This window comes from Neofelis nebulosa, chromosome 12 (assembly GCF_028018385.1).
Source record: "Neofelis nebulosa isolate mNeoNeb1 chromosome 12, mNeoNeb1.pri, whole genome shotgun sequence".
Taxonomy (NCBI): domain Eukaryota; kingdom Metazoa; phylum Chordata; class Mammalia; order Carnivora; family Felidae; genus Neofelis; species Neofelis nebulosa.
The window spans coordinates 90,595,219-90,619,676 of record NC_080793.1 but is presented as its reverse complement, the minus strand read 5'-3'; the positions used below and the strand labels follow the sequence as shown (position 1 = coordinate 90,619,676).

Below are 24,458 nucleotides of genomic sequence, written 5' to 3'. Positions count from 1 at the left end.
TTTCGTGACTTGATTTGGCATTAAATCTGCTATCTATCCTCTGAAATGAACTCCGAAGCAGGGGCCAAGGCCACACGTGCAAATAAAATCCACAAGAAAGAGAAGCTTGTAAGAAAACTATTTTTTTTTTTTTTACCCCAGCAAGCAAATCATAGAAAATACTGTTGATCAGATAACAGCAAACAACCCCATAAAAAATGCCTTTTCTAGTTTTCTAATACTATATCTCTAGGAAATAATTCCCTACCAATAAAAACCAAGCAAACCAACCGTGTTTGCACTAGACTGGGGCAAAGAGGGAGGCTGATCTGCGCTCTTGATGTCTCTGATCTTCCCATAAGGACTCGCAGTCAGGATACTTGGGTTTCTGGCCATAAGGCTGAAATTAACGAGCTGTGTGACTGTCAGGAAGTCAGGCAGCCTCTCTGAACTTTGTATGCTGCTTCTAAATGGCCGCAATGCTGGAATAAAAGATTTTTCAGATCTTTTCCAGCTCAAGATGCTCGGACACCAGCTCTGTTGTCTGTTTCCAATAAAAATCATTTAACTTCTAAGCTAGCTAAGGAATAAAGGTGTTCCCTTAAATAAAAACACCTAATTGTTTAAGTGAAAAAAAACCACACGAAGGCCTAGAAATGGAAGTACAAATAGAAGACGGAGGAGATTTCCCGGCTGTCTTCCCCACACGCTGACGCTGCTACGCCAGGAAATTATTTCCAGTAACATCTTCATTTGAACAATTATGTAACGAGGAGGCTGCCCGGCTGGAGGCGTGTCCCAGCCCCTCCACGGCGAGGCCTCACCTAGGTTCTGTGCCACACTGGAGTGTGGCAGTGACACGCGACGCCCCACCTGCCTCGAAGGGACCGCTGCACGCACCCCTCCCCCACACCTGTGGCGCGACTTCAGCCAGGCGGACGAGCTCGGTGCCCCCCAGCACTGGAGGAAGACGACGAGGAAGAACCAGGTTCCTGCGCGACTATGAAGAGCGGAGCCACCTGCCGTCACACACACAGACACAAACTGGGTCTCTCGGGGCACACCCAGCAGCAGCAGCAGCGTGGGCCTCGCCCTCCGGGAGACGGTGCACCTAAGGCACCTGTGTCTTTTCTCGGTGAGCGACGCTCAGTCTCAGACCAGGGCCCCTCCCGCCACGATGCCAAACACGGACAGCACTCATCCACCCAATGTCACAACGAATCCAGGATATCTTTCCCAAGGAGCTTTGAAATCAGATCGAGTCAATTCTTAAAAGCAGCAGTTTGGAGGTGCCTGGGTGGCTCAGTTGGTTAAGCATGCAACTTCCGCTCGGGTCATGATCTCGCGGTTCATGAGTTCGAGCCCCGCGTCAGGCTCTCTGTCAGCACAAAGCCTGCTTCAGATCTTCTGTCTCCTTCTCTCTTTGCCCCTCCCCTGCTCACATGCACTCTCTCTCAAAAATAAACATAAACATAAAAAAAAAAAAAAAAAAAAGCAGTAGTTTGGAAGAGAGGGCAGAAACATACCGAATGTGCCGTAAAACCCTCTAGGCCCGCAGGTCCCCACGCCGTACTTCCTCAAGGACACCAAAGCCGCTGCCTTCGTGCATGTAAGAAAAATCAGGTTTTAATAACGTATCTTTCAGAGTTCAAAACTGACATATCCTATTCTTCAACCCACATGGCAACCCTCCCCCCCCCCAACTTTGCTTCCTTTCTTAGAACCGTGGCCATTCTAACAACAGGATATAAAGAGCAGACACCTGTAAAGATTTAGGGACAGAACTTAAAACGTGGAAAAGTTGTGTTTTAACCTATCCAAACTTGGTTAACTCAATGCCTTTATACTTTGTGGCGTTTCCGGGCAAAAGTCTGTCCTCCAAACAGCTTCCTGGCCCGTACTCCCAACGGGAGATGGACTGGGTTCCCAGACGTGCCTCCCAGCCGCCTCCCGCGGCTCTCTGCGTGTCACCGCCACGGAGCCACGTCAGACGCCCGTATCGCCCACCCTCTGTCGAGCCCAGGTTCCGGCTCCGCCGGGCGACAGTGACGGCCACCGGCAGCAGAGAGAGCCCTTCCTGACGCCCTCCGTTTGTCTATTTCAGGCCCAGTTTCGCAGGGAATCCTGCTGCCTCCAGCGCGGGGGCCACTTACCTTGACCCGAGGGTCGTCCAGCAATCCAAGAAAATTAAACGAGGCGAAGTTTACACACTTTTTTCCATTCACCACAATGTTGTGGCTCGGAGGGCTGGGGAAAGAGAGGAGAGAGGTACGCGTGACCAGACGACGTTCACGTTACAGGGACGCGGCACCACCCACCCTGGTGGCTCACGAGTCACACAAGCGTGGTCACTCTACCCGACCTGCATCCTCGCCTTCCAGCCCTTTTCGTTAGTTCTGACGTGTACGGTTAGCGGACGGCACGTTAAAAACCGGCCATTGGCTCTATTCGTGTTAGGCTACTTTGTTCTACTCAAGTAAAAAACAAAAAGTGAGTGATAATTCCAACACAGATTAGTGGTAAATCTTCATTTTGATTTTATTTATTTATTTATTTATTTATTTTTTCAACATTTTTAATTTATTTTTGGGACAGAGAGAGACAGAGCATGAACGGGGGAGGGGCAGAGAGAGAGGGAGACACAGAATCGGAAACAGGCTCCAGGCTCCGAGCCATCGGCCCAGAGCCTGACGCGGGGCTCGAACTCACGGACCGCGAGATCGTGACCTGGCTGAAGTCGGACGCTTAACCGACTGCGCCACCCAGGCGCCCCGATCTTCATTTTGATTTTAAAACTCATGAAGAAACAAGTACATGAAGTACCTCAGAAAAAACTCTGGAATAAGACAAATAGGAAGGAAATCTAAAAACATCACCATCAAAAGCAAGAACAGGCAGAACAAGCTCAGGCCTTGCAGTTAAGTGGCTCAAAGACACACGTTAACTCTGGAAAGCCACCGAAAAAAGTATGCAGGGGTTCTGAAGTTGGTGCTGGATTACCGCTCAAGAGGTAGGGTGTGGGGCAGACAGGGCGGCCGGCAGCCTGGGGGTGCGGATCGGAGTTGGGACGGGACAGGAGACAGCTACTGAGGCCACCTGCCACGTCCCCTGCTGACAACACTCCTCAAGGCCACGCTTCAAAAACACGGGGCCAAACCGGGGGGTCACGAGCTAGTGAAGCCAACGTGGTCTCGACCAGCTCTTGGGGCCGAAGGAAGCCGCGAGCAGAGCTGGACGGAGGCCGTCAGAGCACAGGCCCAGGGCAAGGACTGCGGCGCGAGCCTGCCTCAGTTGTACACGTGCACCGCTGTGCACACGCGGCGCTCTGGAAGACGCGCTGCCGTCAGAAAAGACTGGAAACACGGCTCTCGGGACGTGCGATCAGAACTGGTTTCTTACGCGAGAAACAGAAGATGTGGGAACGCAGGGAAGGAAGAGAACGGGCACTCGAAGTCAATTCACAGAAGTAGGTGAACCTGTACAAGAGGCGATCAGCCAGACAGACGCCCTCTGCCTCTCGGCTCCTGGCGGCTCCAGGAGCTCGGGGACGCTCCTCGGCCGCTGGGGGTCTCGGCTTCTTCATCTCCAAAGTATGGAAGGAACCCACCTCTCAGGGCCATTGCTAGATAAGGGCCTGGCCCGTTACAGGTGCTCTCTAAATATTTCCCTCCCTCTTCCCTTTGGCCTCAGGGGCTTCTCCTTCAAGCCACCTACTCTGCTTCTGAATCCAGCGTTCATTCAGTCTCCTGCTTCTCGCCCTTGAGTTTCCCGACGGTCCCGGTGTGGAGGTGCTGGCGCTCACACAGACATGGAAAACCAAAACACCTGCGTGGACAAGTCTGTACTAAGGCTGCTGCTGGAGAAGTCACGGCCACTGTACGAAAACTAACACGCAGAGAAATCAAACCGTCAAAAGGAAGTACGCCCAAAGCCCCTAACCACAGCCGGCAAGCTGCCAAGAGGCACCGCGGCATAGGGACACAAGGATCTTGTTTCTGTCCGGCACTGGGAGCGGGGAGGGAAACCAGTCTCCAGCAAGAAATGGAAGCTCACGCCTGTGCTCCACGCAGGCTAGCAGGAACGTCACGCTGGGCACGTAACAAGGAACGCGGGAGTATGAGAGCCTTCAGGGTCTCTCCCAGGAGCAAATAAAGCCAATCTAGAAAGACATCTCCATAATCAAGGCCTCAGAGGACTAGCTGGAGGAAAAATAAAACCCTTTCCAATCCAAACTCACAACCTCACTATTAGTGAGAGTCAGTAATTTCAAGTGAATTTAGAAACAGGATGATGCTTTACCAGAAGGAAACTAGTATTCCAGAACCCCATTAACAATGGGTTGAGGGGGCGCCCGGGTGGCTCAGTCGGTTAAGCACCCTGACTCTTGATTTCCGGCTCAGGCCATGATCTCACGGTTTGTGGGCTCCGTGCTGATCGCGAGGAGCCTGCCTGGGGTTCTCCGCCTCCCTCTGCTCCTCCCCTGCTCACTCACTGTCTCTCAAAAGAAAGAAACATTAAAGAAACCAAACAAACAAAAACGATGGGTCGGGTACCAGTGCCAGAACAGGCACCCAGAGCGAGGAAAGACTAGAACTCAAGAGAACTGTGCACACAAATACCTGTGAGTGACAGCAGCTGCCCCACAAACTACCAAATTACACACCTCTCTTCCCCATGGAGAAAAATCAACTCGGATAAACACGTACCCAGATTAGTTCTAGACATATTAAAACCATAAAAGATGTTTTGGAAGACATAACAGGTGAAAATGTAGAAGGATGTCCTTGTGACCTTGGAGTAGAAACCGTTGCTGGTAAGTCCCCAAACACTGAGACCAAAATGGATGAATCTGAGTCAAAATGAAGAATTTTGGTTCGATGAAGACACCACACAGTCAACAGCCGGTGATAAAGAGATTTACTGTGCTTCAGTGAATCTAAAATGCCAACGGTAGGTTTTTACCTAGCGCCAAGAAAGAAAACCAGTGCCAACTAAAATGTAAAGTTCTGTCGTGTTACAGTTTTGTGGTTTACGGTTAATGAACAGTTCTACTAGGTGCGCTTCCACACAGATTTGTCCCAGTACGTCTGTACTTATGAAAAGGAAAACATAAGCAGGGTAAGTCCATCAACACAGTCCTAACCTCTTCGCCCAAGTCTCCACTGTTCGTCCTCCCCTAAGTCGTGGATTTCACGGGTGTTCAGACAACACGCTCCCCCCGCCACCGGGAGGACCCCGTGTTGTCTAGGATGCTCCCCCACCATCTCTGAGGTTACCTGGCAGGTTAGTGTCCCCCACGCTCCAAATTCTGACGCCGGGACTTCCCTACTGGACTCAACTCATCTTTCCCCTGACCGAATGACAATTCTAAAAGCGAGCCGGGATCACCCACAGGCAGAAGTCTGACAAAGGGACGTTCAAAGCCTTCGTCTCCGGCTTGGAGGGGTCGGGCCCCTTCCCCCGCCAACCGCTGATTTACCTGCCAGCAGTGTTTGTAAAAACCGAAGTGCTGGCGGTGGGCACAGCCGTGAGCAAGCGCTCGATACACAGGTGGGGACCCCCCCGCCCCCCCCCCCCCCCCCCCCGTCACGGCTGACGACGGTTCTCAGCTGCAGGATTCATCCCCACGTCACAGGTTGTGAAACAGGAAAAGGACAAAGAACGTGCGTCTTGAAGTCAACGTAATAGAATACCACCTCAACAAGTGACCGCAGACTAGTCTACACGGTACGCGGGATTCGTGCTCATCAAATACAGGCGAAGAATGCGGTAAAAGAAGAGGTGAGACATATGAAGGGGCACTCACACAAGGGGAAGACCCCGGCAGCTAGTCAGTGGATGAAATGACACTCAAAGGCTGCGATAATCAGAAAAATACAAAATAAAACAATGCTAGCCAACAGGGCTGTGGGGAAACTGGACCCCATAGACTAACTCGGGGGAGTGGATGGGTGCATCACCACGTAGAGAAGTCCCCCGGGGAAATGAGACAGGCATGTGTCAGCCCCCCACTCCTGGTTCCAGAAAGTCCCCACACGGGGATAATCGCCAGATTTTTTGTGGCAGTGGGGAGTGGGGAGAGCTGAGATGCCCATCGTGACGGAAACAGCGAATACACAACCGAATGGCACGCAGCAGTCAGAGGAACCAAACAAGAAGTACATCGGGAGTCCCCGCGGCGTCTGTCTGCCCTGCTCTGAGGTTTCCCTGTTGTCACTTAATACCGGCTAACATCCTTTTTACTTGACTGTTGGGCTGTCTGTCCCAAAAGAAGCAAGATTTTGATTTATCGCATGTGCTCAGCACATTCCTAGAACATAGCAGGCACTCAAATGCATGTTCAAAAAGCAAGTGTGAATAAAAAATCAGAGCGAAGTCTGCAGCACAAAATGAAAAACATACATTCACAAACCGTTAAGATGTGGTTCCAAAGGCACTGTGAAATTAACAAAGGCAAACCCCAAGCGGACCCCGGATGCCAGGAGGTGAGGCCGGGAGGGGAGCGGCACCACTCAATGTCAATCACGGGAAGGACTGTTGACTACAGACCCTGAGAGAATAAACCACCAATTACAGGCCCCAACAGGAGAGATGGACACAGCATCTCCTATAAAAAACTGACCCTCCCTGGACTTCCGCTTTCCTCCAGTGGACTTTCATTAAAACAACACCTCTCGACTTCCTCCTCCTCCGAGAAATAACATTCTTCTCCCTTCTTTGCTGCACTTGCCTGTGGTTTAGCCATAGCTTGCTGGTCCGAAATTGCAATCTTCTTTTATTCCCAAACAAACCCGTTTTTACTGGCAAAATAACTATTTTTAAGATCAACGATACATGCATAATAATAAAATGTATCATTTTAATAACATACAATGCGTAACATCAAGTGACGAGTGACGGCTCAATGGAAGTGTTACAGTGGGGAGGAGAAGGGACGGAAGGAAACCAGAGAGGAGGTGCACGGAGCTGCCCTGTGTGGGCGCTGACCGGAGAGGAGAGGGTTAGCACCTGTGTCTACAAGAGGCCCCTCGTGGAGAAAAATAACACAGGGCCTCAAATGAACCAGAAGACAAGCTCCTGGCACATCTGGCTGAGAAAGGCACACAAACAAGGGAAACGTGACCCCACAGATGTGCCCCTGTACTCATCCGCATGCAAAGGACTGTGTGTGCTTTACATCTGCACGCTCAACATAATCCTATCAACTGCTTCCTGCCGATACATTGGAAAACATTAAGAAACGGACAATTACTAAATGACTGTAGCCAAAACTTCCTTTAAAAACTCACTGAAGGGGCACCTGGGTGGCTCAGTCGGTTGAGCGTCCGACTTCGGCTCAGGTCATGATCTCACAGTCTGTGAGTTCGAGCCCCGCGTTGGGCTCTGTGCTGCCAGCTCGGAGCCTGGAGTCTGCTTTGGATTCTGCATCTCCCTCTCCCTCTGCCCCTCCCCTGCTCATGCTCTGTCTCTCTCTGTCTCAAAAATAAATAAAAACATTGAAAAAAAAAAAAAACAACAACAAACTCACTGAAGACGTTAAATCCAGGATTAAAAACCTAGGATCAACAGAACACACAACCACAACAAATACACACTTGTTAGAAGGCGGAGGAGGGTCAGTAAAGTACCTTCCAGACTGAGAAGGCCTTTAAGACCGAAAAATGATGACACTGCTGACAGTTTCCTCAGGGCAACTTACTGACGGGGGTTGAGGCCGGTGGACAGTCCAAGCGGCAGGCAGCCACTCTCTGCGCCACCCCCCCCAAAGCCAGACGACCCTAATCCCCAGCTTTATGGAGCTAGGCCACAGTGGTGAGGTCACAGGGTAGTTCTCCAAACCAGAGCCTTCCGTGCGCCCGTGATCCCCACCCGCTACCGAACGCGTGCCTTCTTCAAGGAAGATCGGAGCAGCCTTCCCCACTGCGGTCAGGGCACACGTGAAGTCCCCGGGCCCGGGCCACGCAGCCCCGAGGGAGGGCACGCTGCACGGGCTGAAGACGGTGCCGGCGTTGTGAGCACTGCCACGGCACTGTGGCTAAGGAAGCGGTAAGACTCGTTACATCTGATACCAGAACCGGACCAGGCACGGGAAGGGAAAGCAAGAGAAGAAACTCATTTTTCCACACACGTGTTAAAAATCCCAAACATCAGCGAAACAAATGTAGCAACGTACACAAACTAACCAAACGGCCCTGCTTAGATAGAGTTTATTCCAGGAACGGGAGGATTTCGTATTAATGCAAAGACCTAGCAGTGACTTCCGGTAAACAAAACAGAAGGAAGGGAAAAACCCCTTTCAACCTGTGGCCTCTTCGATGGCACACAAAATGCCTCCAAGGTCTGTGTATCTGATGCTCGGAAGACCAGGACCCAAGGAGAGAGGACGCGTTGTGTGTGAGAGGTCAAAGCAGAGAGAAAGCTGCGTGTGGGCGGGCAGTGAGGAGCCGGGCCCCAACTCCTGGAAAATGCTCCCACGCTGGGGACAAGGCTGCCTGTGCACGTGGGGCCAGGCGGGCGGGCTACAGGGCAGCCTGAAAACCTTCTTAGGAGAAGCAGTCATTCACACAGATCCCCTTCCTGCTCTGTAGAAAGATAGGAGACTGACTCTCTGATAAGGCATGACTATAAACTCAAAGTCCGAAGGACAACTGGAGGGAGGGGGCCCTGCTGAAACCAGAAATCAGATATAAGTCTACAGAATGAAAAATGGGACACTGAGCCCTCCTCTTTGAAAACAAAGGAGTAAATCTTGGTAATCCCAGATTAGAGGAAGGAAGATTTTAAGATCTAACACAAAAGCGCAAGAAACAAACGGACAAAAGAGACAGACTGGACTTCATTAAAATTAAAAACATTTGTGCTTCGAAGCACAGGATCAGGGAAGTGACAAACAGAATGGGGGAAATATCTGCCTGTCATATATTTGATAAGGGAATGGCATCCAAAAAATATAAAGAACTCTTACGATTCAATGATAAAAGACAGCCCCCGCCCCCCCCCCCCCCCCCCCCCGGCAAAATGGCTTAAGCGGGTAATTCTCTGGAGAAGATATATAAATGGCCAAGTAGCACATGAAAAGACGCTCATCTTCATCAGTCATCAGGGAAATGCAGTGGGATCCCACCTCCCGCCCCCCGGGGGGCTGTGATGAAAGACGGTAAGCGTAGGCCAAGAGGTGGAGAATCACAACTCTCACGTCCTGCTGGTGGGAACGGAAAACGATGCAGCCGCTTTGTAAAACGGACTGGTGGTTCCTCAGAGTAAGCTCCCGTATAACTCAACGAACCGCATTCTCAGGTACACACTCAGGAGAAACAAACACCCGTGCCCACACACGCAGCCATTCATAGGAGTTCACATACGGATATACTTTTTCTTCTTTCGGGTGGAAACAATCCAAACGCCCAACGGCTGACAAATATACAACCAAAGTGTGACGTGTTTAGAGTGAAATTATTTTATTATTCCGCCATAAAGCTGAATAAAGCACTGACACAAGCTATGACACAGGACGAACCTGGAAAAGATGCCGCTAAGTGAAGGAAAGCAACACCAAGGGCCGCAAACTGCGGGACTCCTTTGGGGCGAAATGTCCAAAAGAGTCAAATGCGGGGAAAGCTGATGAGGGGGCGTCAGGGGCTGGGGGAAGGGGACAGAACAAGAGTGGCTGTAGGATTTCTTTCTGGGGTGATAAAAACATTCTGAAATAAGATGATGTCCATGGCTGCACAGCTCTGCCAACATACTAAAACCCACTTAACTGTGGTGAATTAAAAGGGTGGCTTTTACGGTCCGCGGATGATACGCCAATAAGGCTGGTTTTTAAAGAAAAAAATCTCTCCAGGTTAAGTAACTTCATTTTCTCTTGCGTCAACTTGGCGCTGAACGAAAAGCCCTCCTGCGTGAATTGGAAAGTAACCAAGATCAGCAACCACAGCAAAACGGCCTTCAAGATTCTCTGTGGTTTTTACGACTGTTTACACACCGCTCGCGACGACAGTGAAAACACTGCACACGGTGACACAAATATGGATGCTGTGGGTCACCAGACGCTGAGGTGTCTGACAGACCAGTAAGAACCGGTAACACGAGCACACCAGGGCCAAAGAGAATACGAAGCCATTTTAGGATGCGTAAGGTCTCCAAAAACGAGTTCCACAGAGCTTCCTCGGGAGGCTCTGCGGACGTCCTGACTGCAGGTGGGGGGCCAGGGATGGCGGCTCTGGGCAGCAGTCGGGCCGCTAAGGGGAGCGGGTACGTGTGACCGTTCGGAATGCAGACGGCAGGACGAGTCGCACCGACGTGGGGAAGCGAGCAAGCGGGCCAACGAATGAGGAAAACGTAACCCCGATGCCGAAAACAAAGGATGCCGAGCTCCACCAATGAATGATACTGACGCGGCCACAAAACTGTGAGCACCAAGTAATCCAGGGACACGCGGTGCGGCCACAAACCTGCCAGGAGGAGGGCGGAAAGGCCCGCGGGTGCTCGTGGCAGGTGCCCAGGAGGCCGCACCACAGCCGGGGCCACACAGGCCGCCGCCCTTCTGCGGCCGCCTTTCTCGGCCACACAAAGGTGGCAGAGGGGCGACTGTGGCCTGGGGAGGGCGGGTGTGCGTGTTCTCGGAGAGCCGGCCTTTACCTCCTGCAATTCATGGACAAAATGAAAACCGGAAAAGAACGAATATAATCAAGAAATAACAGCAGGGGCGCCTGGGTGGCGCAGTCGGTTAAGCGTCCGACTTCAGCCAGGTCACGATCTCGCGGTCCGTGAGTTCGAGCCCCGCGTCAGGCTCTGGGCTGATGGCTCGGAGCCTGGAGCCTGTTTCCGATTCTGTGTCTCCCTCTCTCTCTGCCCCTCCCCCGTTCATGCTCTGTCTCTCTCTGTCCCAAAAATAAAATAAAAAATGTTGAAAAAAAAAAAAAAAAAAAAAAAAAAAGAAATAACAGCATAAGCAAGTTCCTTAGAAAAATACAGGAAAATCGCAGAAAAAAAAAAAGAGAGGCTAAAGAAACACGGTGATCGCTTCTAGACAGTCGGGATCTGGACGATCCGTGAGGACGGACGGCACGGCGGATGGCAGTTTTTCTCACACAAACTTACGCGTGTGCATAACTTAAAGACCCTATCGGTATAATCTGACACGGTAACTGCTTGGGGCAGAAAAGCCATCTGTCATCGCAACAGACACAGGAAAACTTGGGATAACAGTTAATATTCTGATTTTAAAAAACCAAAGAAAAAGTTCTCTTAGCAGATGGAGAAGAGAAAGGAAGACCGTAACTTGATCCAGATGATCTCTGAGAAGCCACCGAGACACTGAGGCCCCTGTCACCACCCCCATCCGACACCGCACTGGGAGGTGTGCAGTAACACAGGAACAGAAAGAAAAAGATGCTCCTCTCGACAGAAATGAATACGCTCTGGTACCTAGAGACGAATCTATTAAAAGATACACAACATCCACATCCTGGTTGTTAAGCAGGCGTTACCATGGGTGGAAACCGATGAAGGGTACACGCGGGATGTCCCTGGGTTATTTCTCACAACCGCATGTGAATCTCTTATTTCAAAATAAAAAGTAGAAAAAAAAAAAAAGATTAGCAGTCTTTATGAAGAAAGCTATGTAACTTTACCGCAGGACATAAGAGACCTAAGTATACGAGTGACACCCCGGGCACGTGGTGACAAGATTCATTATCAGCACAATTCCAATTAATCCAAATCGGTGCACTGCCTGGCCGCAAACCCAAGCTCCGTTTTTGGTCAAATGTGATCAGTCACACTGACACTCACACCGAAGGAGACAGCTGTGAGCAGTCCAAGCAATTCTGAAGAACAAGGAGGTGCAGGACTCACTCTAGTCAAGGCCTGTTCTTTTTTAAAATGTGTATTTTGAGAGAAAGAGAGAGAGAGTGCATGCACAAACACAAGCAGGGGAGGAGCAGAGAGAGGAAGAGACAGAATGCCAAGCAGGCCCCACGCTGTCAGTGCAGAGCCTGATGCGGGGTTCGATCCCGCTAACCAGGAGATCAGGACCTGAGCTGAGAGATCAAGAGTCAGACGCTCAACCAACCGAGCTTCCCAGGTGTCCCAGAGCCTATTCTTAAGCTGTGCTATTTATATGGAGTTCTGGCATAAGAGAGACAAATATACCAAAAGAATAGAAATAAAGCCAGAATCAGACCTGTTAGAAGGACGTGGACACAAAAGAAGGGAAATCTCTACTCAGCGGCAGAAAGTGGACAATTCAACTTAGGAATGCTGGGATAGCTGACCACCATACAGAAACAGGCGAATTCGGCCTCTGGGGTGGGGGAAGGACTCCACCACAGCATTAACGACGAGTAAGTGCGAGGCGAGAACACGTAAAAATTCCATAGGACCAAAGAAACCATGACGTGAAGAATACAAGACTCCCTAAGATCAGGCCAGAAGTGGAAGGATACACACTCAGGAGACACCCTGCATCACAGTTTTATAGACAAACTACTGAATCATCTCCTGGCGTCAGGCAGACGTGTCAAAAGTACAAAGATAAGCAAAGGAGAGACATCCACCAACTTCAAGGTAACGGTTATCCTGTGTGGGAGCTACGAGAAAGTGGTAGATGGGAAGGGGTTCTTTCGCAGTAACTGAAACGTTTTCTTTCTTTTTCAAGGTGGATTCGAAGACAGCAAAATGTTCACGCCTATTGATTCTGGGCGGTGGATACGCTTGTGTCAGGTATTTTCCGTAAACTTAAAACACTTCTTAGCTGACGATAGCAGATACGGCAAGAAAGATACGCAACAGGGGAAGCCGAGTCAAAGCTGGAAAAGACCCTGGAAGCGGGGAGGGAGGCGGCGCAAGCAGGCTCAAGGGCCAGAGCTGGGACTGGGAGTCAGCGTCGCCCGCAGCTGACGAGTCAACGGCAGTGAGCGCACGCTGCTAACACCCACTCACGAAGGTACCCACGCAGATCTAGACTCAGAAACGGCCACGGTGAGGAAAGCAGGAGCGCTGCTTTTCATTTTAAGGGTGTCTCGCTATTGGACGTATTATCGTGAGCATGTATTGTTCCCAAAACAGCATTTTTTTTTTTTTTTTTAACAGAAGAAAGGACGAACTGCAATGCCCAAATCGGAGACTATACACAACGGCCACACCGTCCTTAGAACAGAGTTATATACTGGGATCTAAAGCAGAGGTTTCCAATCTCCGGAAATTTCTGAATGTTTTATTTCTGTTAAAAAAGAAATACTACACAAACCAGTGTGTGCTTTGGCGAGTATACCCACGGGAGACCAAGTGCAAGTCCGTGGAGGAGTGAACCAACTTACCCTGAAACGACGTTGTAGTTGAGAGCAGGATGGTCTCCGGAGACGGGAGGGACAAGAGGTTCCGGCTGCCACTCTTCAATCAGCTCCTCCTTTTCCTACGGGAGGAAAGGAGTTAAAATACAGCAGGGTCTAGTCACGGGACGGCGACCGTTCTGTCCCCAGATTTCTGCTACAAATCAACCAATAAAGTCCTCATCTGCTTCTGCCGACGACCGCGCGGCAGAGAGCGGCAGCCCCGAGGCCACCTGCGGCCGTGGAGACGGGTGTTAGAAGCGGCCAGCGATCCCCTCGTGTGCGAGAGACTGCAGGTCTACAGAGCCCAGACCCGGGCACTGTGTCTGTGATGCCAGAAGGGAAGCTTTACAAGCACCACTGCCATGGTCACAGTTTGTGTTCTTCCCTGGCTTTCAGGGGAAGATGGCCATGGTTACCGGATCTTGCTGAGTTTGGCTTTCAGAGGACTGCCCTAAAATCACGGTTGGTCATTCTTTAAAAAAATGTCTATGTGCGTGGACTGCCATGTGTAGAAATGAAAACTCAAAAGACTAGAAATGATCCATCCCTTAAAAAGCCGAGCTAGAAACCAGCTGCACGGCCACCCGATCACTCTCGAGGAGTTCTGAGACGCCAAGGACCTCTGCCCTGGATGGCCCAGTCTTCCTGCAATGCTGTCCAGAGCGTTCCCTGGCATGCTAATCCCACAGGTAGTCAGGACAAGAGGGGGGGAGGGCGGGCATCTCCGGTCAAGGTTAGCATATGTCTCCAAACACAGGTTCAAAGATCCATTGGCCTAGAAAAGGTTATGCAAAATCACGCAATGAGATCTCTCCTACTCTGCTTTAGTCGGGCCTCCAAAACGTTTTTGCCCTCAGAACAAAACGTTCCGATGGCCCGGGGACCATCTGCTGCACGTCCCCGGGGGGACACGGCCTGACACCTCCCCCACGATTAATATTAACGACCAGGACGACCGCAGCCAGGGAGTGCAACCGGGGAAGCGAAGGCCACGCTGCTGCGTTCATTCTGTTCCCCAGCACTTGTTCCTGGGACGGCTCGGTCTCCGTGCTGTACTCAGCGCTGCCGGGTGAGCCCAAGCTGTTGGGCTTTTTATAAGCATTCGGGCACGGTGCTACAGGGGCTGGGCGGGGAAACAATGGGAGCGACAGAGACCACACCACAGTCACAACCGCTCTTCCCTCTCGCACTGGGGCACAGTTCCTGAGTGCTCCTACCGAGTGACCAGGATGCACTTCCTGTTCACAAGCGCCCTCATCCCTCCGGCGCACGGAACTCCTCGTGGCCTCTAGACGCTTCTGTTTCCTAAGGTTCACCCAGGTAGGCCTTGGGCTGGGCCCCGTACCAGAGAAGGCATCAAAACTGGGTTTGGGGTAGGGAGGTGGGAAGATTCTTTTCAACCCCGAATTTCCTTTAGGAAGAGCACAGGGAAAACTTTCATTCGGGTTTCAGAAACCATGGTGGTTTTCCTGAGCAACTCATGTAATCCTGCGCATCGACAATCGAAATCCAGAAGCTTCCCTTCCACCATCTATTCCTAAGACTGCTGCTGGCCTCTAGCCACGTGCAGAGGTCTCTGACGTGGTATTCCTCTCGGTGTCGACTTTATTCCTGGCTTCCCTGTATTTTGGTACCCTGAGGTTTCACTGTCTTTGATTCATTTACATAACAGAAAACATTTTAACATACCTAAGTTCAGTGGCCACAAGTACTTTTTGGAAAGACGTAGCCACGGTAATCATACAGTGAATAATAAAAGAAATTTAATTTCTTACCTTGACTGTGAGATCGGATCGTTCTTGCAACTTGTAAGTTTTAGAGAAGAGAAGTCTGATTATCCAGAGAATTAGAATTCCTTCCAAAATAAGATGGTAAGCAGGAGCCTAAGAGGGAGTCAAAAACCAAAAAAGAAATGAAGTGAACCCTTCCAAAATCTGCACATAAAATGTAATGCACCTGTATGTATCGCCTCCCATGACCTTTAACCTATTATTTCTTAAGAGTTATTTTCAAACTCCTTTCATTTCCACTCATTCCTTTCCCCATTTCTTTTTTTTTTTTTTAATCTTTTATTTTATTTTTTAAGACCGAGAGAGAGAGAGTGTGAGTGGGGGAGGGGCAGAGAGAGAAGGAAACACAGAATCTGAAGCAGGCTCCAGGCTCTGAGCTGTCAGCACAGAGCCGGACGCGGGGCTCGAACCCACAAACTATGAGATCATGACCTGAGCCGAAGTCAGACGCTCAACCGACTGAGCCACCCAGGCACCCCATCCCCACTTCTAACAGTTGGTAATTTCTCCTTCACATGATAAATGTTTAATAGTGCAGCTTTAAAACCTCTGTAGGAAAGGAATTTACTTTTTATTTTCCAACGTTTTTTTTTTTTTTTTTTTTTTTTTTTTTTATTTATTTTTGGGACAGAGAGACAGAGCATGAACGGGGGAGGGGCAGAGAGAGAGGGAGACACAGAATCGGAAACAGGCTCCAGGCTCCGAGCCATCGGCCCAGAGCCCGACGCGGGGCTCGAACTCACAGACCGCGAGATCGTGACCTGGCTGAAGTCGGACGCTTAACCGACTGCGCCACCCAGGCGCCCCAGGAATTTACTTTTTAAAATAAAAGCTTATGCAGAATCCCAACAGGTCAAACAATATCAACTATCAGATCCGTCAGACGATGTACCTTCCTATTGGTGGGAAAGGACAGTAATGAACGCTTCATAGCTTCACCCGCCTGCTCCTGCCCTCGTCTACCCCAGGTCAGTTAACAGAGTTACGTGGAAATCAGTTTCCACAATTCTTAGAGTTTTGCACATCTCACTCGATTCTATCTGATAAGCTTCTAATAAGCCTCCTTAAATCCTTCTGGGAACATGGCTGGGGAAAAAAACAAACAAAAACAAGACCGTATAAATGCCTAAAGGAACGTCAGGTCTTTTTTCTGCAGTAGTTCCCCACAAGTATGCAGTGTGTTTCATGTCAATAGGCACACAGACACCTTACTGAAATTATCCATGCCACGTCTTCAAGCGCACATTTCCAAGATGTACAGCTGACTTTTGTGTTTTGCACAACTGGACACGGTAAGTACATGTGGAAGACTCCAGAGAGCAACTAAACCTCAGTCAGTTACAGAGTGATCTACTCCAACAGGCCGTCATTGGAAAAACCACTCAAAAGAGACAGTCAGAAATGTAAATACAAACTATTTTGAAACATCAGACAGAAAGGAAGTGAAGATGATTTACCATAGTTTAAAAAAATTCAGAATATGGAAACAGGAAAACTGCAAATTCAGAGATGAACTCCCAAGTCAATGTGCAAATGTCTTTCTGACTACGTACAAAGGTTACATACACGATTACTTCTTTCTTTTGCTTTTCTCAATAATTATATTCCAGTAGGCAAACATCTGCCTAAATCACGAAGCATCCCACTCCAGAAAGAAACCATCCTAAGAAAAACTGAGATACCAATTGTCTAGTGAATTAATCAAAATCACAAATGCAGCTTCTTTTCCTGGAAATGTTACATCCAAGAGGACACCTGAGTCTTGGTCAGTTATGCACCCTTCAAAAAAGAAGCAACAACATACAACAGAAAATTACTCATTTTTTAAAAAATTCAATTTCAGTGGCTCTTCTCTTAGTTACTGTAATTAGCTTAGTATTAGCCATCACTTACGCCACACCTGTTCTGTCAACTGTTTTTCAGGAAGCCCTGGTAAGTTCTTTAGGGGAAGACACCATGGTCTCCCCTGGCAGTAGGCAGCTATGTTAAGTTTTTAACAAATCATCAAAAGAAAATTGGTATTTGCTTTAAACAAATACGAGCTCTATAAGCACAGGCATTTTTGCATGTTTGTTCACTGTACTATCCCTAGTGTCTAGACGTGTGCTACACGTTGGTAATTACCAATACCTTGGCCTCTAGTCACCACGTAACTATGTAAATATACATCTAAATGAAATGAAATGAAATACTTAGTTCCTCACTTGCACTAGGCACATTCCAAATGCCTAACTGCCACCTGTGGTTAGTGGCTGCTACACTGAATAGCTCAGATACACGACATGCAGAAAGTTCTACCGGACGGGGTATCGAAGCTCAGTAAACACATGTCAAGTGAATGAACATTCTCTAAGACTTAAGTTCTGCTATCATAGCTGTCACCTGACACACGTGAAACAGACAGCCTTTGAAAGCACTCGTAATTGTTCCGCCTTTAAAAATCTCTAAAAAGCGTTCTATCTTTACAAGACAGAAAATGAGACGCCTGTGGAAGAATGACAAACTATTTCATATTCCTCATTCCTAAATCATTCGGCTTTCCTAAACCCTCGCCCCGACAAAAACGAACTCCTTTCTACTGCGATTCGTTCCCCTCTTACCTGATCCACAGTCCCGAGGACTTGAAACCCCTAGGACCTTCCCAGGCTGAGATCTTCCACTCCATTTTCACCACCCTGTTTCACCATCAGTCCCAACTCTGGTTTCTGAGGACCAGCCTCGCTCCTGCGCCCCCTCCCACCTGTTCCTTTCCCGTGCCCGGACGGAGACCCTCGGTTCCCGCTCCCGCCCGTGCCTCCCCCGCGAGCCTCTCCAGCGAGGGACGCCGAAGGTCCGGGCGTGACCCAGCCAACCCTGCCCGGGACTCAGACCACAAACCCACAGGAGCCGTCCCACCCCTCCAGGGCCGGGTGTGGTCCTGGGCCGCTCGGGCCGCCAAGCTCACCTCGTAGAGCGCCTGGACCATCTCCACCAGTACCCACTGCTCCGCGGCGGTCGCCATAGTCAGCCGCTGGGGCCTCCTTCCGGAAGGCGGGTCTCAGGTACGTCAAACAGAGCGCGGCGCAGCTCAGTGACGTTTCGCTCCTGGGGGCGGGGCTGGCGAGCGCTGGGCACGCCTCCTGGCGCTTGCGCACTGGAGGAAAGCGAGAGGTCGGGCCTTAAGGCGGTGGGTGGAGACCTTGGGGGGTCTCACCTGGCGGCCTAGAGGGGTGGGAACAGAGGGATGGCTTTTGTGACAGGTGTTCGCCTGTGGCTGTGAGGTGGCACACCCCGTGCCGGGGCTCTCGGGAGGGAGGGACTAATAATAAATGGCCTTGCCCTGGGCAGGCAGTGTTAGGCAATCACAGAAGTCCTCTTATAAATTACACAAGTAACCCAGGAATGCATTATTATGTATTTACAGAAATATAAATGCAAATGGCCACCTCTAACACAGCCCTTACCATGTGTCCTGCATAGACGAGGCGCTTGGCGTGTATTAAGCCCTACAGCAGTTTGGTGTGAAATCTAGAACCTTCGTAGGCACCTGCAAACACGGTGTGCGTATACTTACTTGGTTTGGATTTCTTAAATGTCACTGGGACCCTGGGGACAATATTGATCTACAGCTTGCTTTTGCTTTTTTTCTCTTCTTTTTTTCTTGTAATGTTTTTTCCATGTGTCTATACATCTTATATTGTTAATGAAGAAGACTATCTCTTGGCATAATGTGTTGTATATACATATTTCTTGTTCCATTTTATTTAAATATTTTCCTGTTGGTAAGCACTTGGGTTGTTTTCCACTTTTCCCTCTCTTACCAACAATGCTGCAGTCTACATCTTCCTGTTTCTGTGGGAATATTCCTGAAGCGCTTTCTCAAAGTGGACTTTTAGAGTGCGCAACAGTATTAACTCTGGTGACTACCACCAAGCTGTTGTCCAGGATGGCTCAACCAATTTAAACTGTTTGCAAGTGTAGTCACACTCTAGCTCATGATGGCTATAATCAATCTTTTTAAAACTTTTGCCCATTTAATGGAGATAAAATGGTACCTCACTGAGTTTTATTGTTTATGCTTCTGGTTATTCATGAGGTTGAACAACTTTTTATTGACATTTGTAGCCTCTCAGTCACCAATTCATATTCTTTGCCCACTTTTTTTTTATAGGGTATCTTTCAGGTTCTTACGGATTTACAAGAGCTCTTTCTACATTCTGAGTATCTTCTATCTTCCTCTTTCACATGTGACATTTTTGCCCCGTTTCTTTCCAGCTGTTTATGTTGTCCTCTGCCATAGCTACATTTTAGGTTTTATGTAATGTGGCAGTCTGTTCCTCTATTGCCTCTGGATTTGGATCTCGCTTAGAAGGGCCATCTCCACCACACCTACGCTTGCCTCCCAGGCTTGCATCCGTCTGTTGTTGTTGGCAGTTAGCTCTTTGATTCCTCCGAAAATTGTATTTTTGTATGACAAGAGGTACGGGTCTTGTAATTATTCTTTCCTAAAGGAGTAACAGATTTCCCCAAGGCCACTTATTTGAGTAATCCTGACTCTCCCCAATACCGTGAGCTGGCACCAGCCCCGTGCACTACATTTCCACGTGGAATGGGCACTACGTGCCTGATGATGGAGGTGCTCGGCCAACATCCCCTGGGACCCAGTACTGTACATGTGCCCGCTGCCTCCGCAGGGTCTTTTATTCCCAACAGCCAGCACCTGCACCCTCAGGCTACCGAAACCCTGCTGACGTGTGGAGGTCCTCCTGTTTCCTGCTCTCATGGAAAACTGGAAGGATCCGGGCACATAGATTTTCCCAGGCAGCCAGCCCTTAATTGGGTAGATGATTCGCGGTGGCTGGGATGTACACGTTGCAGCTTCCTTGTCCCCCGTAGCAAGGTAATGCTGAGCGCTGAGCGGTCGACTTCACCGTCTCTGCTGGATTGAGTTGGTAGTGCCACCTGCAAATTCTTGGATACACCCATTAAGAGGGAGAGTCTACGATTCCTCCCGTGAGGCTGGGCAGATCTTTGTGGTGGCTTCCACAGTAGGATTCAGCTGGCATGTAGAGAGATCATGTGGGGACCACACAGAGATAGAAAGAGACCGCCGAGGGACCCCGAACTTCTCCCATCCCCTCGGTTGCAAGCCGCTGCTTTGGGAGTGTTTGTTATGTGGGAGTTAGCTGCTACAACAGGAAGAATCCTCCCCCCGTCTCATCCGGCTTCTGTGGCTCTCCCTTAGCTCATGGCTGCATAACCACAATCCGCCTCTGTCTTCGCATGGCCTTCTCTTCTCTGTCTGTCCTCCATGTGCCTGGTAACAGACATCTGTCATTGGACTAAGGACCAACCGTGATGACCCACGATGATCTCATCTCAAGGGCCTTAACGTAGTCACATCTGCAAGGAAACTTTTTCTAAATAAGGCCATACTCACAGGTCCCAGGATTTAGGATGTGGACATGTCTTTTTCGGGGTGGGGGGCACCACTCAACCCACTATAGTCTAACCTCTGGCCACCCAATTCACGTCTGTCCCACATGCAAAATACATTCACCCCATCCAACGGTTTCAAAACCTTAACCCACATTTACATATCACGAGCTCAGAAAGTCCCAAATATCATCATCTTAATCATCAGAATCAGAGATGGGTGAGTGCCGGCCCAATGCATCCAGGGACAAAGTTCTTCTCGATGTATTGGCCAATGAAACTAGGTCACGTACAAAATGCAATGGTGAGACAGGTGTGGGATAGGTATTCCTGTTCCAAACGGGAGAAAATGGAAGGAGCAAAGAGGTCACCGGTCCCAAGCAGGTTAAGAATGCTGCAGCAGAACCAGTTACATTTGGTTTCAAGGTCTGAGAACGGTCTCCGTGGCTTGAAGCTGCACTGTCTGGGCCCAAAGCTCCGGCCTCTGTGCCCCGGCAGCTCGCTGAGCCTCTGCTCCCACCCCTCCTACCTCTAGCTTCACGGCTCTGCCCCCAGAGTCATTCTTGCTTTCTCTGAAAGGGCAGCATAGAACTGAGTGGCTCAATCAGCCCACTTTCTGGCTACAGAATTCTGGAAATCTGACAGCCCTCTTTTACTTTGTCCCGTCTCTGTCCCTCAGGCCAAGTTGGCAGTGCCCCGCTGACACGTTCTCAAAAACTTTGTGGGTCTCCCAGGTCTGTCATGGGGATTCATGCCAGTACTGGCAAGAGGGTCCCCCACAGATCCTTCTGGCAAACCCCACGTCTGTTCCTGGCTCTGCTCAGATGATTGAGTGGATCCGTGAGTCCCCTGCTTACCTCTTCAGCAAAAGGTTGTCCGGCCTCATCCCTGGCCCTCTCTCTTGAGCACACTCCCCCAACAGGAAAGCTACTCTTGGGGCGCCTGGGTGGCTCAGTTGGTTAAGTGTCCAACTCTGGCTCAGGTTACGATCTCGCGGTTCACGCGTTCGAGCCCCGCATCAGGCTCTGTGCTGATGGTTCGGAGCCTGGAACCTGCTCCGGATTCTGTGTCTCCCTCTCTCTCTGCCCCTCCCCTGCTCGCACTCTGTCTCTCTCTCTCTCCCCCTCTCTCTTTCTCAAAAATAAATAAACATTAAAAAAAATTGAAAGATAGACAAAAAACAGTGAAGCAACTCATTTTTCATCCTTTGCAATGGGGATAAGCCAAGAATCTCCTGAATCATCAGGCACTGGTTTTGTTTTTGCTTAACGGTGCCTTCCTCGACTTACCTCTTTCCTCTCCCATTTTCTTATAATCGGCAAGGAGGGACCAGTCCGCACCTTCAACGCTTTGCTGAGAAACCTCCGCTAATTGTTCAGGTGCGTCACTTACAAGGTCTGCTTTCCACACGACTCCAGGACACGAGTCAGCCAAGTTCTTTGCCGGCCTACTGCGAGGAGAGGCTCACCTTTCCTCCAGCTTCCGATCCCATGCTCGTCATTTCCTTCTGAGACTTCAGCAGACATGCCCGTAACGTCCGTGTTTACCACCATTCTGCTAATGACGAGCTACGCCTTCTCAGAGATGACAGAAACCTTCTCTCCCCACGCTCTTCATTTCCTTCGGAGCCCTCACCCGATCGCCTTTAAAGTCTCTATTTTTACTAATGGTCTCTTCAGGGGAGTCTAGGCTGTATCTCTCATGCAGCTCAAAATTCTTCCAACTTCTACCCTCGCCTAATTCCAAAGCCACGTCCACACTTGGAGGTATTTGGCACAGCAGCACTCGGCTTCCCAGGACCAAAATCTGTATTAGTTTTCTAGGACGGCCGTAACAGATTACCATAAACTGGGCTGCTTAAAACGAGAGAAACGTATTCTCTTACAGTCCTGGGGGTCAGAAGTGCAAAGTCAAGGGTCGGTAGGACTGCACTCCCTCGGAAAGCTCTAGGGGAGGATCCTTCCTTGCTCCTGCTACTTCTGGTGGCTCCCTGTGTCCCTTGGCTGGTGGCTGCTTTGCTCCGGTCTCTGCCTCCACTTTCACGTGACCTTCTCCTCTTTCCACGTGTCCCCTCCGTGCTTCTTATAAGGACACTTGCCATTGGATTTAGGGCCCATCTGGATAATCCAGGATGATCTCGTCTTGGGATCCTTCATTACACAACCACCACCTTTCCTTCCTGATTCGACTACCAAATCAGTATTGCATAATATTATATAATTATTGTATAATATTGTATCCGATATTGTATAATAGAGTTGTATACCCAATATTATATAGCTGTATAATCTAGTATGTACCTATGCACATAGTATCATGAAAGTGCCTAACATTAAGCTTTTGATTGCTGAGGCGTCCATTTCAAAAGATACCCATTCCAGGGGCGCCTGAGTGTCTCAGTCAGTGGAGTGTCTGACTTTGGATTTTGGCTCAGGTCCTGATCTGTTTGTGGTATCAAGCCCTGCGTTGGGGTCTGTGCTGACAGCATGGAGCCTGCTTGGGGTTCTCTCTCTTTCTCTCTCTCTGCTCCCCACCCCTGTCCTCTCTCTCTCTCTCTCTCTCTACTTGTGATCTCTACCCTTCCTGACCTGTGAGTAATAAATCTTGTTCCCTGAAGTTTCCTGATGGATGTCACTGAGGGGCATCCTGCAATCATAATAAAAACCACAAGGGCAGCACGAGCCACAGCGTTGGCTCTGCTCAGGGAAATGTCTGGGTGGAGGGCTCAGGTGAGTATCCCAGGCAGTCTCTGCTGAGGGCATCACTACCCACAGTCTGGAGCAGACACAGCACACAGACTTAGGTATTATATGTAGTGACGTGAAACATTTTTCAATTCTTCTGCGGGCACTAGGTGGGTCCTCTCGAGGTGAGGAATTGTGTCTTTCTTCAGTCCTAGAACAATTTCTTGATTATTTCTTTGACTATTTCTTCCACATTATTTATGATCTCTCTTTCAAAAGCTCCCATTCCTGGTCGAAAATATTTGCAAACTATACATCCGATAAGAACTTAATATCCAGGATACGTAAAGAAATCCGGCAACTCAATAACAGAAGCCCACACAATCCACATAAAAAATGGGCAAAGGATTTGAATAGACATTTTTCCAAAGAAAATACACAAATAGTCAAAAGCACATGGAAGGATCTGAATCATAAACTCAAATGTGGTTAAAATAGTAAATTTTGTTATGAAGGTGTGTTTTACCACAGTAAAAAAAAAAAAAGCTCTGCTTTTTCTTTATATGTATACATTTTTCTTTTATATAAATTGTTTTCAAAATTTCTGATTTTTGTTCTTTCATGATTCATTTTGGTAAAATTTCTTTCGTTTTAAAGTCTGTATTTCTTTATTTTGAAAGAGACGGGGCGGAGAGGCAGAGAGAGGGGGAGGGAGTTAAAGAGAATCCCAAGCAGGCTCCAACTCAGCACGGAGCCCGACATGGGGCTCGATCTCACCACCATGGAATCATGACCGAAATCAAGTCAGACGCCCAACCGACTGAGCCACCCAGGGGCCCTGTTTTTTGGTAAAATTTCTGATGTTGGTATTCTAGTCCACTAATTTTATCTGTGCTAATGCAGCCCATCAGACCAGTGGTGTCCACTTGAATTTCAGTGATCATGTCTAGGAATGTTAGTTATTTTAAATTCTAGACATAGAATTCCCCCCATCCATCCATCCATCCATCCATCCATCCATCCATCCATCCCTTCATCAACAGATCCTCACTGAGCCTTCCCTCGGGCACTGGAGATACAGAACTACCAACAACAGTGACATCCCTGGCCTCCTAGAACATTCGCTGTAGCAGGTGGACAGACAATGAACGGACACAACTAGAGATGTGGCTTAATGTCAGAAACGCTCTGTAGAAAAGAGAAGTATGGAGGGAAATGGAGATCATGCATTAGAGAGGGTGGACAGGGCAGGC

The 24,458-nt window shown here is 49.2% G+C and overlaps 1 protein-coding gene and 1 long non-coding RNA gene across 2 annotated transcripts in view; one reads left to right on the top strand and one right to left on the bottom strand.

Moving 5' to 3' along the window:
* Positions 1-18,182, bottom strand: part of SPTLC1 (serine palmitoyltransferase long chain base subunit 1) — a 55,447-nt gene extending 37,265 nt beyond the window's left edge. The window contains exons 1-5 of the mRNA XM_058695866.1: positions 18,051-18,182; positions 15,092-15,199; positions 13,302-13,396; positions 2,133-2,226; positions 1,506-1,578 (exon numbers count right to left, since the gene is read on the bottom strand). Coding sequence (XP_058551849.1) covers positions 1,506-1,578; positions 2,133-2,226; positions 13,302-13,396; positions 15,092-15,199; positions 18,051-18,107 — 427 coding nt within the window. The 5' untranslated portion in view covers positions 18,108-18,182. The remainder of the gene's footprint in view (positions 1-1,505; positions 1,579-2,132; positions 2,227-13,301; positions 13,397-15,091; positions 15,200-18,050) is intronic.
* A 5-nt stretch (positions 18,183-18,187) lies between these two features.
* Positions 18,188-23,495, top strand: LOC131492164 (uncharacterized). The gene is made up of 2 exons (XR_009251906.1): positions 18,188-18,256; positions 21,845-23,495. It is a non-coding gene; the product is annotated as an uncharacterized LOC131492164 (long non-coding RNA).
* The last annotated feature ends 963 nt before the right edge of the window (positions 23,496-24,458 follow it).